Here is a 13,405-nt window from a genome sequence, read left to right on the forward strand (position 1 = left end):
TAAAAATATTATACAAGAATATAACTACTAAAAAGATGTGCACTTAGGGGCCCTTTTACAAAGCTGCGGGAGCCCTTACCGGTAGGTCACTGTGTGGCAGGGAGGGCTCAGGCCCACTAAAAAATGGCCTTATTCCCAGACGCAGTAAAAAGTGACCCAGCAAAAAGTGGTGGCCGCACTACCGCAGGCCACTTTTTTACCTTAGTGGAGTGCATGATCTGGTGCGGGAGGTAATGGTGCTGGGGCCACTTGGTAACAGTGATCATAATATGATTGGACTTGATATTAGCTTTGTAGTAAGTATACATAGGAAATCAAATATGTTAGCGTTTAACTTTAAAAAAAGAGACTATGATAAAATGAGAACAACGGTGAAAAACAAAACTTAGAGGAGCGGCTGCGAGGGTCAAAAATTCACCATCCTGGAAGCCCAGGCCAAATATATTCCGCGTATTAAAAAAGGAGGACGGAAGACCAAACGACAGCCAGCGTGGTTAAAAAGTGAGGTGAAGGAAGCTATTAGAGCTAAAAGAAAATCCTTCAGAAAATGGAAGAAGGAACCGACTGAAAATAATAAGAAACAGCATAAGGAATGTCAAGTCAAATGCAAAGCGCTGATAAGGAAGGCTAAGAGGGACTTCGAAAAAAAGATTGCGTTGGAGGTAAAAACACATGGTAAAATGTTTTTTAGGTATATTAAAAGCAGGAAGCCGGCAAAAGAATCGGTTGGACCGCTAGATGACCGAGGAGTTAAAGGGGCGATCAGGGAAGACAAAGCCGTAGCGGAAAGATTAAATGAATTCTTTGCTTCGGTCTTCACCGAGGAAGATTTGGGTGGGATACCAGTGCCGGAAATGGTATTCAAAGCTGACGAGTCAGAGAAACTTCATGAAATCTCTATAAACTTGGAGGATGTAATGGAGCAGTTCTACAAACTGAAGAGTAGCAAATCTCCTGGACCAGATGGTATTCATCCCAGAGAACTGATAGAACTGAAAAATGAGCTTGCGGAGCTATTGTTAGTAATATGTAATTATCCTTGAAATCGAGCGTGGTACCAGAAGAACAGACTATCAAAAAACTCCAAACAGCCCAGAATACCACCACCAGACTCATATTTAGAAAAACCAAATATGAAAGTGCAAAACCCCTAAGAGAGAAACTTCACTGGCTCCCACTCAAGGAATGAGTTGTGTTCAAGATCTGCACGACTGTACACAAATTCATTCACGCAGATGCCCCAATCTACATGCTAAATCTTGTGGACTTGCCTCCCAGAAACGCCATAAGATCATCCCGCAAATTTCTCAATTTGCACTTCCCCAGCTGCAAAGGATTAAAATATAAGCTGATACAAGCCACCACCTTCTCTTACATGAGCACACAGTTGTGGAATGCATTACCTACAGCCCTGAGAGCTATTGATGAAATAACTAACTTCCGCAAATCTCTGAAGACACATCTATTCAACAAGGCCTACAAAGAGAACCCATAGCCTTACAAAACTACCTCACCAACTCACCCAATTATTACAGTCCACCTTATATCCTGCCTAACACCTTCCTTCTCTCTTCCCTCACCTAATCTTTGTAGAATTACTAATTGTATCTGATATCATGGAATGATTATGTAAGCCACATTGAGCCTGCAAATAGGTGGGAAAATGTGGGATACAAATGCAATAAATAATAATAAGATTGGAGGGTGGCCAATGTAACGCTGATTTTTAAAAAAGGTTCCAGATGAGATACAGGAAATTATAGACCGGTGAGTCTGACGTCGGTGCCGGGCAAAATGGTAGAGACTATTATTAAGAACAAAATTACAGAGCATATTCAAAAGCATGGATTAATGAGACAAAGTCAACATGGATTTAGTGAAGGGAAATCTTGCCTCACCAATCTACTACATTTCTTTGAAGGGGTGAACGAACATATGGATAAAGGTGAGCCGGTTGATATTGTGTATCTGGATTTTCAGAAGGCATTTGACAAAGTACCTCATGAAAGACTGCAGAGGAAAGTGCAGAGTCATGGGATAGGAGGTAGTGTTCTATTGTGGCTTAAAAACTGGTTAAAAAATAGAAAACAGAGTAGGGTTAAATGATCAGTATTCTCAATGGAGAAGAGTAGTTAGTGGGGTTCCTCAGGGGTCTATGCTGGGGCTGCTGCTTTTTAACATATTTATAAATGGCCTAGAGATGGGAGTAATTAGTGAGGTAATTAAATTTGCTGATGACACAAAGTTATTTAAAGTCGTTCAATCGAGGGAGGATTGTGAAAAATTACAAGAGGACCTTACAAGAGTGGGAGACTGCGCGTCTAAATGGCAGATGACGTTTAATGTGAGCAAATGCAAAGTGATGCATGTGGGAAAGAGGAACCCGAATTATAGCTACATCATGCAACTTCCACGTTAGGAGTCATGAACCGTGAAAGGGATCTGGGTGTCATCGTTGATGAAACGTTGAAACCTTCTGCTCAGTGTGCTGCTGAGGCTAAGAAAGCAAATAGAATGTTAGGTATTATTAGGAAAGGAATGGAAAACCGACTTTGACAATCTCTCATTAAATGAAATCTCATATTGGCTTGGAAAATACGCCAAATCACAAAGCAAATTAGACATCTGCCCTAATAGTCTAATAAGATCTGCAGCTAAACAATTCAAAACAGACCTCACGAACCACATAAATTACATGCTTCAAAATGGACTCTTTCCCACGGATAAAGGAAACATCCTACTCACTCCACTACCGAAAGATGCTAAAAAAAGCACAATGGACCTAACCAACTATCGACCAGTAGCATCTATTCCACTCATGACCAAACTCATGGAAGGCGTAGCGACGAAACAACTCACTGAATGCCTATATAAACACTCAATTCTGCAAAAGTCTCAAACGAGATTTCGGTCGAATCACAGCACCGAAACTGTACTAGTGTCCACAATGAACTCATTCAAACAGGTAATTGAGACTGGTAACAACATCCTCCTCCTGCAATTCGACATGTACAGTGCCTTTGACATGGTTAATTATGATATACTAATACATATACTAGAATACTTCGGAGTAGGAGGCACAGTTCTCAAATGGTTCAAAGGATTCCTGACCACAAGATCATACCAAGTAACAATGAATGCGGAAAGATCACCCCCATGGAAACCAGAGTGTGGAGTTCCCCAGGGATCCCCTCTCTCACCAACACTATTCAACCTAATGATGATACCTCTAGCCAAACTACTAGCCAATCAAAACCTCAACCCCTACATTTATGCAGATGACGTCACAATTTACATCCCATTCAAACATGATCTAAATGAAATCACCAACGAGATCAACCAAAGCCTCCAAATAATGCACACCTGGACAGATGCATTTCAACTAAAACTAAATGCAGAAAAAACACAATGTCTTGTTCTCACCTCACAACATAATACAAAACACTTCTCTACCATAACAACACCATACTGTTCTCTCCCGGTCTTAAAAAACCTGAAAATTCTTGGAGTCACCAAAACCGAAACCTCACTCTCGATGACCACGTGAAAAACACGACGAAAAAGATGTTCTACACCATGTGGAAACTCAAAAGAGTAAAACCTTTCTTCCCGAGATACATCTTCTGTACCCTGGTACAGTCAATGGTAATAAGTCATCTGGACTACTGTAATGCACTATATGCTGGGTGCAAAGAACAAACAATCAAAAAACTCCAAACTGCCCAAAATACGGCCGCCAGACTCATATTTGGAAAAACTAAATATGAAAGTGCAAAACCCCTAAGAGAGAAACTTCACTGGCTCCCACTTAAGGAACGCATTGCGTTCAAAATCTGCACGATTGTACACAAAATCATTCACGCAGACGCCCCAATCTACATGCTAAATCTCGTGAACCTACCTCCCAGGAACGCCACAAGATCATCCCGCAAATTTCTCAACCTACACTACCCCAGTTGCAAAGGACTTAAATACAAGCTGATGCATGCTACTACCTTCTCGTACATGAGCACGCAGTTATGGAATGCATTACCTACAGACTTGAAAGCAATCAACAAAACAACTATCTTTTGAAAATCTCTGAAGACATTCTTCTTCAACAAGGCCTATAATGAGAACCAATAGCCTCACTAAGGTGCTTATAATCGAAACTTTTCGCCGGCAATCTTCCGACACAAATCGGGAGATAGCCGGCGATTTCGCAAAAGCGGCAAAAAGCGTATAATCGAAAGCTGGCTTTTTAACAGCATCGCCGCTTTCCCTTCACATCGCCGGCGAAAGTTCAAGGGGGCGTGTCAGCGGCGAAGCGAAGGCGGGACCTGGGCGTGCATGGGCGTGGCTACCAGATGGCCGACTTTTGCGGATAATGTTAAAATAAAACCTGGCGATAACTAGTATTTCGCCGGGTTTACTTGGTCCTTTTTTTTCACGACCAAGCCTTAAAAAGATGCCCCAACTGACCAGATGACCACCAGAGGGAATAGGGAATGACCTCCCTGTACTCCCCCAGTGGTCACCAAACCTCTCCCACTCATAAAAAGATAAAAAGAAACACCTTTTTTGCCGGCCTCTATGTCAGCCTCAAATGTCATACCCAGAACCCTGACAGCATTATGCAGGTCCCTAGAACAATGTTTGGTGGGTGCAGTGCACTTCAGGCAGGCGGACCCAGGCCCATCCACCCCCTACCTGTTACACTTGTGGTGGTAAATGGGAGCCCTCCAACCCCCCCCCCCCGGAAACCCACTGTACCCACATATAGGTGCCCCCCTTCACCCATAAGGGCTATGGTAGTGGTGTATAGTTGTGAGGAGTGGGTTTTGGGGGGGATTTGGGGAGCTCAGCATACAAGGTAAGGGAGCTATGTACCTTGGATCAATTTTTGAAGTCCACTGCAGTGCCCCCTAGGGTGCCCGGTTGGTGTCTTGGCATGTGAGGGGGACCAGTGCACTACAAATGCTGGCTCCTCCCACGGCCAAATGCCTTGGAGTTCGTCGGGTTTGAGATCACCGGCAGTTTTTTCCATTATCGCGGAAAAACACTCCCAGTGATGTCAAACCCGGTGAAATCCAAGGCATTTCGCCGGCCCAAACCGTATTATTGAAAAAAATGATGGCGGCCATCTTTTTAGAAAATGCAGTTCCGGCCAGCTGTTGCACCGCCGCCAGAATAGATCGCCGGCGACCTATTTCGCCGGCGACGTTCGATTATTCCCCTCTAAGTCACCTCACCAACCCACTCAATTATGAACGCTCAACTCTACAACTACCCTAATCTCCTTCTTCCTTCTTCTTTCTTCCCTTCCCAATCACTACACATTACTAACTGTATCTAATATCCTGAAATGAAAATGTTAACAAATCTATGTAAGTCACATTGAGCCTGCAAATAGGTGGGGGAATGTGGAATACAAATGCAATAAATAAATAAAATAAAACAAAAATGAGGATGTTATAACGCCTTTGTATTGCTCCATGGTGCGACCGCACCTCGAATATTGTGTTCAATTCTGGTCGCCGAATCTCAATAAAGATATAGTGGAATTAGAAAAGCTGCAGAGAAGGGCGAAGAAAATGATAAAGGGGATGGGACGACTTCCGTATGAGGAAAGGCTAAAGCGGCTAGGGCTCCTCAGCTTGGAGAAAAGGCGACTGAGGGGAGATATGATAAGAGGTTTATAAAATAATGAGTGGAGTTGAACGGGTAGATGTGAAACGTCTGTTTACGCTTTCCAAAAATACTAGGACTAGGGGGCATGCGATGAAGCTACAATGTAGTAAATTTAAAACGAATCGGAGAAAATCTTTCTTCACTCAACGTGTAATTAAACTCTGGAATTCGTTGCCAGAGAATGTGGTAAAGGCGGTTAGTTTAGTGGAGTTTAAAAAAGGTTTGGACGGCTTCCTAGGGGAAGGGTCCCTAGACCGTTATTAAATGGACGTGGAAAATCCACTATTTCTGGGATAGGCAGTATGAAGTGTTTTGTACTTTTTTGGGATCTTGCCAGGTGTTTGGGACCTGGATTGGCCACTGTTGGAAACAGGATGATGGCTTGATGGACCTTTGGACTTTCCCAGTATGGCAATACTTATGTACTATGTACTTATGCATTAACTCGGAGGGAGGGGGGCCTGGAACTGGGAGGGGGCCTAGAACTCGAAGGGAGGGGAGGAGGAGGAGGGGGAGGATGGGGGAATGCACCACTTGTAAAAAAAAAAAAAAAATTCAGCACCCATAATCATTTTGAAATGTTGGCTTCCATGCCTACGTGCATCAAATGCCTCTTGACCCGCGTAGCTGATGCGTGTCAGAAAATAAAAATTATTTATTGGACGCATGCCAAAAATGAGGGCCCCTATTACTAAGCTGCTTAGGCGCCTACGCCAAATTGGAGTTACCACCCAGTTACCACGTAGACCTTGTGGTAATTTCACTTTTGGCACGTGTCTGCTGCACGCGTCTGAAAAATATATATATTTTTTTGGTGCACGTAAAGGACGCGTGCCAAGTGGCATTTGACCTATGTAGGTCTTTATTGTCTTATGTGTTTTTTGCGGGAGACTTGAACCTTCTTTTTGTTGGTTTCTTGAAGTTAAAACAAGGTTTAATGACAGGAGACAGCAGTAAACCTGTTCTGTTTCTATCTTGTTTTTGGCAAGGAGGTTGAATAAAACAGGACAAAAGTTGTTCCTACGTAGACCATTATATGGGCTAAAGCCAGTAAGCGGAGCTTGCCTGCAATAGACGGAGCATGCCGCTGTTTTAGTTCACCAAAACAATAGCAATTGACAACACTAGCAAAAGATTATTAAAAATAACGGACTGGTTATGCGTGGTCCATCTGTATAAAGTGTAAACCTAATCCAGTTATATACAGATGGTCAAATTTTGTTGAGGATATCCTTTTTCCTGATTGATTCATCTTAACTGTTGTTGGAATGTGCCTTGGGTAGCCTGGTGTTATAAAGATGGAATAAAAAATAAACTGTCCTTTAATTTGGACACATGGAATCACATCTTCTTCTTATCTGTCATGTAGACATTGACATTTTAGATATACAAATGGATTATTCTATTTTTAGGCATGTTTCAGGGACAAGTGGTTTTATAACTTGCGACAGGATTGTGAAAAATTACAGAAGGACCTTACGAGACTGGGAGACTGGGCAGCTAAATGGCAGATGCATCTCAAGAAAGATATAGTAGAATTGGAAAAGGTGCAGCGAAGGGCGACTAAAATGATAGCGGGGATGGGACGACTTCCATATGAAGAAAGACTAAGGAGGCTAGGGCTTTTTAGTTTGGAGAAGAGACGGCTCAGGGGAGACATGATAGAGGTATATAAAATAATGAGTGGAGTGGAACAGGTGGATGTGAAGCGTCTGTTCACGCTTTCCAAAAATACTAGGACTAGGGGACATGCGATGAAACTACAGTGTGGTAAATTTAAAATAAATCAGAGAAAATATTTCTTCACCCAACGCGTAATTAAACTTTGGAATTCGTTGCCGGAGAATGTGGTGAAGGCGGTTAGCTTGGCAGAGTTTAAAAAGGGGTTAGATCGTTTCCTAAAGGACAAGTCCATAAACTGCTACTAAATGGACTTGGGAAAAATCCACAATTCCAGGAATAACATGTATAGAATGTTTGTACGTTTGGGAAACTTGCCAGGTGCCCTTGACCTGGATTGGCCACTGTCGTGGACAGGATGCTGGGCTCGATGGACCTTTGGTCTTTACCCAGTGTGGCATTACTTATGTACTTATGTAAGGTAGAATCATTGTATGAGGTTCTTTATATGTATACATTGAACGTAATTTGTCCTTGGCATTTTCAGGGCACAGACCGTAGAACAGTGGATTCCCATTCACTTCTCTGTGAACAGGCTTCCAGGATTATGTCTCTCAGGTGCGGTTCTAATTAATGCATAAAAAAAAAAAAAAAAAAAGAAAAGAAAACGCAAGTACCACAGCGGCTTATTTTAGTAGGGCTTGAGTGATTTTCAGAGAGGAGATCATGGCCAGGTGGACACTATGCTAGGGCCTAGGCAGATACACCCTTGAGGAGGTTGATAGTAGATTCCCAGTCACTCCTTCTCTTCCCTACCTCCCTTTAACAACATGTCTCTTCTTATCGCTTATTGCCACTGAATGATTCCAGGGGTACTGTGGGCTGCTCGGGAGTGTACCTGTTACATTAGTGTTCTTGAATGGCATTTCTTCATACAAGAATTTCCCCGCTCAGGGAAGGTTGTCTTAGGTGCTATTGGGTCATCCTAGATGCTAAGATACTGCACAGAACCAATGGTTGGTTGGTGGCAATGACACCCTCTTAATGGGGACACATCGATGTATCCGGTAGTATAAGGGGGTATTCTTTTGGGAATTATCACACCCTTCAGGGATAAACCTTTACAATATTAAGATGTGAAAGCTTTACATGAGTTGGGATAACCAAGTGGACATGATTCGAAGGTTATATTCTTTGTCAAATGACTGGTAGATACGAAATGATAAGGGTAGGGGTTATACCTTAAGGAAGCTTTAGAGGTTGTTGGTTGCCTCGGACCTTTATGGGGGAACAAGCTGGTTGGAAGTGTTAACTTAGAATGGATGTATCACTTTAGATTAGTAGGGTCTGGGAAGAGATGCGGATAAGTTCCTGAAAGTCCAGAAGTCATTATTAAGAGGGACACGGGAAGATAAATATCATGGCTTATTATTGAGATAAACAACAAAACCTAATCTCTGGTTGTGACCTGACTTGACTACTGTGGGATTCAGGATATCAGTTATGGTGGCCATCAGTCAGTATTGCATAACAGGGTTTATGTCTTCATGTTGCCACCATGCGGTAGTCTTGCCGCTCACAGAAACTCTGTCATAGGCCTAATATCACTACTGGGGGGGGGGGGGGGAATCGATCCTCCTAGCTCTCATCCCATAGTCATTCCTTACTACATAACAGGAATGCTGGTGCTCAAATGGCTGGTGGGTATCGCCAATTATTTAGTAATGAAGGAGGGAGTCATAACGCTTCAGAGGGGGTGCTGATCTTATCTTGTGCTATTGATGGCCTGGGTTATGTATGGAACCAGTTATCGAAACTAAGTCAACATCTGATATTCAGTGGATTCCACCTTAACGGTTGTCCTATCCCTGGTGTATCTTGTTTGTGCACAGGGATGGGACGGCCATCCTTCACCCCGCCTGTCCAGACCGGAGCGTATGGACGGGTGGGGGAGGGACCCTTGACTGGATTCTTCTCTAAGGGGAGGTGTTGATTTCTTTCCTAAAAGAAGTTTGTGCCTCAGGTCACTGATGCCAGGTGGTAATCATTGGTTCACTGCAGACGAATTTCAGGCATTGAACAGCATATTGGGATGGTATTACGGAGATACTTTCCTTGACCTTATTCTCTTAACACTATAGACATTCCTCTAGTTTGAATAGGACTTTAGCATGTGTTCTTCATTAGAGGCTCGCCTTCCTTATCAAGAAATGGCAACGGGGACTCATTGTCCGGAGGGTATGCACATCTCTTCTAAGGTTCAATGATTTAACATTATCACTGTTGCCCGGATCATGAACCCACCTATATCACCTGGCATATTTGAATCTATTTGGAACAGAGTTTAATTGCTGGCAAACCATGTCCTGAGGTTGCTGGGCACATGGCCAGAATTTGGTAAGGAGCGGGAGCAGGTTGTATAGTGGCAATCCACTAGATCAGTTTTATCGGCACATGGCACATCTTTCTGCTTTTGCTGATTATGATCCTGGCTTTGGGTACTGGTACCTGGTAATTCGGCCAGTTTTCATATTTTAAAACTCCCCTATACGGCATTCACGGTTGGGCTTGACCAGAGGATCTGAAGTGTGTTATTGAGGTTCCCCTCTTGGACCTTGTTCCTCTGGTGAGATTACGTGGCCTTGGTATAAGGAAATCCATCATCCATACTGGTCAATCAGGCGACAGCACCTATGGTTATTTCACTTGTAAAAAAAAAAAAAAATCATGAGATTTTGGGGCAAGTGAGCGAAACCTTTCATTCTCCTAGGGAATGGTCACATTGGCATGGAGAAGCAGATTGAGTGGTGTTCGCATCTAGCATGGGGTGGTCCATTGGTTATGAGGGTGTCCGTCGGCTTCTCAACCTGTCTTGCTACAGATGAGCATCCCTTTAAAATCTGTCGGTATATGGAAGCTCTCTGAACAAGTTCCCTCTTGCTATTTATTTATGGGCCCACGGATTATGTGTGCCCGATGCCTGCTAAAGCATTTCGGTCGGTTGCCTAGCCTAGGTACCATTTCATAGTTACTGCCTTGGGGTATGTGTGCTTTAAAGGCATCAGGATGGCGACGCAGGGATTGCAGTTTTGATGTTTGCTCATCTGGAATAAACTGTATCGGGTATCCTGTTTGATGTCTTTTAATAACGTTTCGGCCAAGTTGTTCCACTCAATTACAAAGTGTATGTGTGGTCATTTATTAATTAGGGTGCTGGGACAGGGTGTCACGGTTGCCTATGTAATACTCCCATCAGTTCTGTTTATCTCTGTCTCCACCTGCTGATAGATGGACACAACCCACCAGTTCCTGGATTCATCTGCTGCATGTGACAAGGAATGGGTGATGAGGCAAAGCTTATTTTATTTTGCTGCATTGCACCCTGGAACCAGTGTTGCCAGGTGGGCGGTTTTACCGCCCAATTGGGCGGTTTTCCGCGACCCGCCGCGGGAAATATTTGCCCGCGGCGGGTTGCGGTTTTTTGGGCTGGTTTTTGGCTTCAGGGCGGTTTTTTTGCCGGCTTTTTCGGCCGCGGTGGGCGGGGTTAGTGACGTTTTTGGGCGGGGTTAGTGACGTGGGAGGCGGGGCCGATGACGTGGGAGGCGGGGTTCGTGACGTGGGAGGCGGGGCCGATGACGGGGAGGCGGGGCCAATGACGGCAGGGGCGGGGTTGATGACGGCGGGGGCGGGGGTGTCAGGGGCGGGGTTTGAGTTTGGGCGGGTTTTGGGCTGGATTTTGGGCTCCTTTGGGCTGGAAAAAAATTTTCCACCTGGCAACCCTGCCTGGAACTCATAAGCTTATTCCTGGGACAAGCAGCAGAAAATCTGTTTTACTCTTGTGGGATCTTGCCAGGTACTTGTGACCTGGATTCACCACTATTAGAAACAGGATAATGGGCTTGATGGACCTTCAGTCTTTCCCTGAATGGAAGTTCTTATGTATGAATGTACTTATAAGATCATTGAAGGACATTTTGATAATTCAAAATCTCTAACATTTCTCTCTCTCTTTATTGTTTTTTTTCCAAAATAAAATCACATCCTGCAGCATTTGGTAAGTTTTATTCAGTTACCAACGTATATGTTTTAGGGGTGGGAAATTAATACGTTAATAACAATGTTTTTTAATGCTGACCCACCCCTCCTCCACACTTACCTCTACAGCAGGGCTCAGGAATTTTTCTCCTTCCTCGGAGCTGCCTCAAACTCCTTCTCTCCCCCTGCATGGTGCAGAAAGTTAGGGAAGGACTCTTGAGACTTGAAACCGCAAAACTTCCCGAACTGTCTGCACTATGTGAGTCAAGTATCTGCAGAGCCCGATCGCTGTGCAGGGAGAGACAAGGAGTTTGAGGCAACGCCAAGCCCGACCCCTGCTGTACAGGTAAATGCGGGGGGGGGGGGGGGGGGGGGGGGGGGGGAGAGAAACTGGGTGAAGGCTGTTTGAAACTTTATTATTTAATGCTCAAAATGCATGCTGTGATTAAGTGCTCATAACTGCATGATTAAAATTTGTCCAACCCTAATATATTTTTTATGTCATTGTATTTCTCTTCTCTGAGATCTGATCATTGTTCATCTTTATTTTAATGCAGATTGGTGGATGGAATGTGGCAGATATACAGGTAACAATCTGATATATAACTAATTATACCAAACCATCAAATCCACTAATGTGTCCTTTGACTGTGATCTCGCTATACAGACACCTACAGCCAGTGTTAGGGATCATTTTCACCCCGTGATAGACAATGTGTGTTTCCCCTGATCAGGGTCAAGGAGTGATCCCTCTGGTTCAGACCTGGCAAGTCTCCCACATTCATTGGGAGACTCCCGCTTTCTCAGATCATCTCCCACTCCCAGGACTTTTCACCAAATCATACAGTACAGTTTGCTTCTGGAAACAGTCACGTGGAGGGGCATAATCGAAAGGGGCACCCAAGTTTTCCTGAGGACGTCCTCGCAGGACGTCCTGGCGAAGGGGCAAGGAAACCCGTATTATCGAAAGAAGATGGGCGTCCATCTTTCGTTTCGATAATACGGTCGGGGACGCCTAAATCACGAAATTTAGGTCGACCTTAGAGATGGTCATCCCCGATTTTTGGGGTTAATGAAAACCAAAGATGCCCATCTCAGAAACAACCAAATGCAAGCCATTTGGTCGTGGAAGGAGCCAACAGTCATAGTGCACTGGTCCCCCTGACATGCCAAGACACTAACCGAGCAGCCTAGGGGGCACTGCAGTGGACTTCATAAATTGCTCCCAAGTTCATAGCTCCCTTACCTTGGGTGCTGAGCCCCCCAAACCCTCCCCAAACCCCACTACCCACAACTGTACAACACTACCATAGCCCTAAGGGGTGAAGGGGGGCACCTACATGTGGGTACAGTGGATTTCTGGTGGGTTTTGAAGGGTTCACATTTACCACCACAAGTGTAACAGGTAGGGGGGATGGGCCTGGGTCCGCCTGCCTGAAGTGCACTGCACCCACTAAAACTGCTCCAAGGACCTGCATACTGCTGTCAGGGAGCTGAGTATGACATTTGAGGCTGGCAAAAAATATTTTTAAAGGTGGGAGGGGGTTAGTGACCACTGGGGGAGTAAGGGGAGGTCATCACCGATTCTCTCCGGTGGTCATCTGGTCAGTTTGGGCACCTTTTTGAGGCTTGGTCGTAAGAAAAAATGGACCAAGTAAAGTTGCCCAAGTGCTCATCAGGGACACCCTTCTTTTTTCCATTATTGGTCGAGGACACCCATGTGTTAGGCACGCCCCCGTCCCACCTTTGCTATGCTTCCGACACACAGCCATAAACTTTGATCATCCCCGCGACGGAAAGCAGTTGAGGACGCCCAAAATCGGCTATCGATTATGCCGATTTGGGCGACCCTGGGAGAAGGACGCCCATCTCCCGATTTTTGTCAAAAGATGGGCGCCCTTCTCTTTCGAAAATAAGCCTGCAAGTGTCCTAGAGTGGCCAAGAGGGATAGAATAAATGGCTTTTTCTCATTGCCTCCAAAAACTGCTTGCAAAATGGAATAAACAAATTTAATCTGTTGACCAGATTAAGACAAGATCTGTTTCCATCTGAATGATACAGTCTAGTTTGCTTCTGGAAA

General features: G+C 44.4%; 2 protein-coding genes across 3 annotated transcripts in view; both read left to right on the forward strand.

Moving 5' to 3' along the window:
• Positions 1-13,405, forward strand: part of LOC115468205 (E3 ubiquitin-protein ligase TRIM39-like) — a 1,720,076-nt gene that overhangs the window by 1,275,688 nt on the left and 430,983 nt on the right. The window lies entirely within an intron of this gene.
• Positions 1-13,405, forward strand: part of LOC115468306 (erythroid membrane-associated protein-like) — a 73,769-nt gene that overhangs the window by 57,724 nt on the left and 2,640 nt on the right. For both annotated transcript variants that reach the window (XM_030199945.1, XM_030199946.1), the window contains one exon: positions 11,883-11,912. In XM_030199945.1, the coding sequence (XP_030055805.1) occupies positions 11,891-11,912 (22 nt within the window). In that variant the 5' untranslated portion in view covers positions 11,883-11,890. The remainder of the gene's footprint in view (positions 1-11,882; positions 11,913-13,405) is intronic.

The sequence above is a fragment of the Microcaecilia unicolor genome, chromosome 4 (assembly GCF_901765095.1).
Source record: "Microcaecilia unicolor chromosome 4, aMicUni1.1, whole genome shotgun sequence".
NCBI lineage: Eukaryota > Metazoa > Chordata > Amphibia > Gymnophiona > Siphonopidae > Microcaecilia > Microcaecilia unicolor.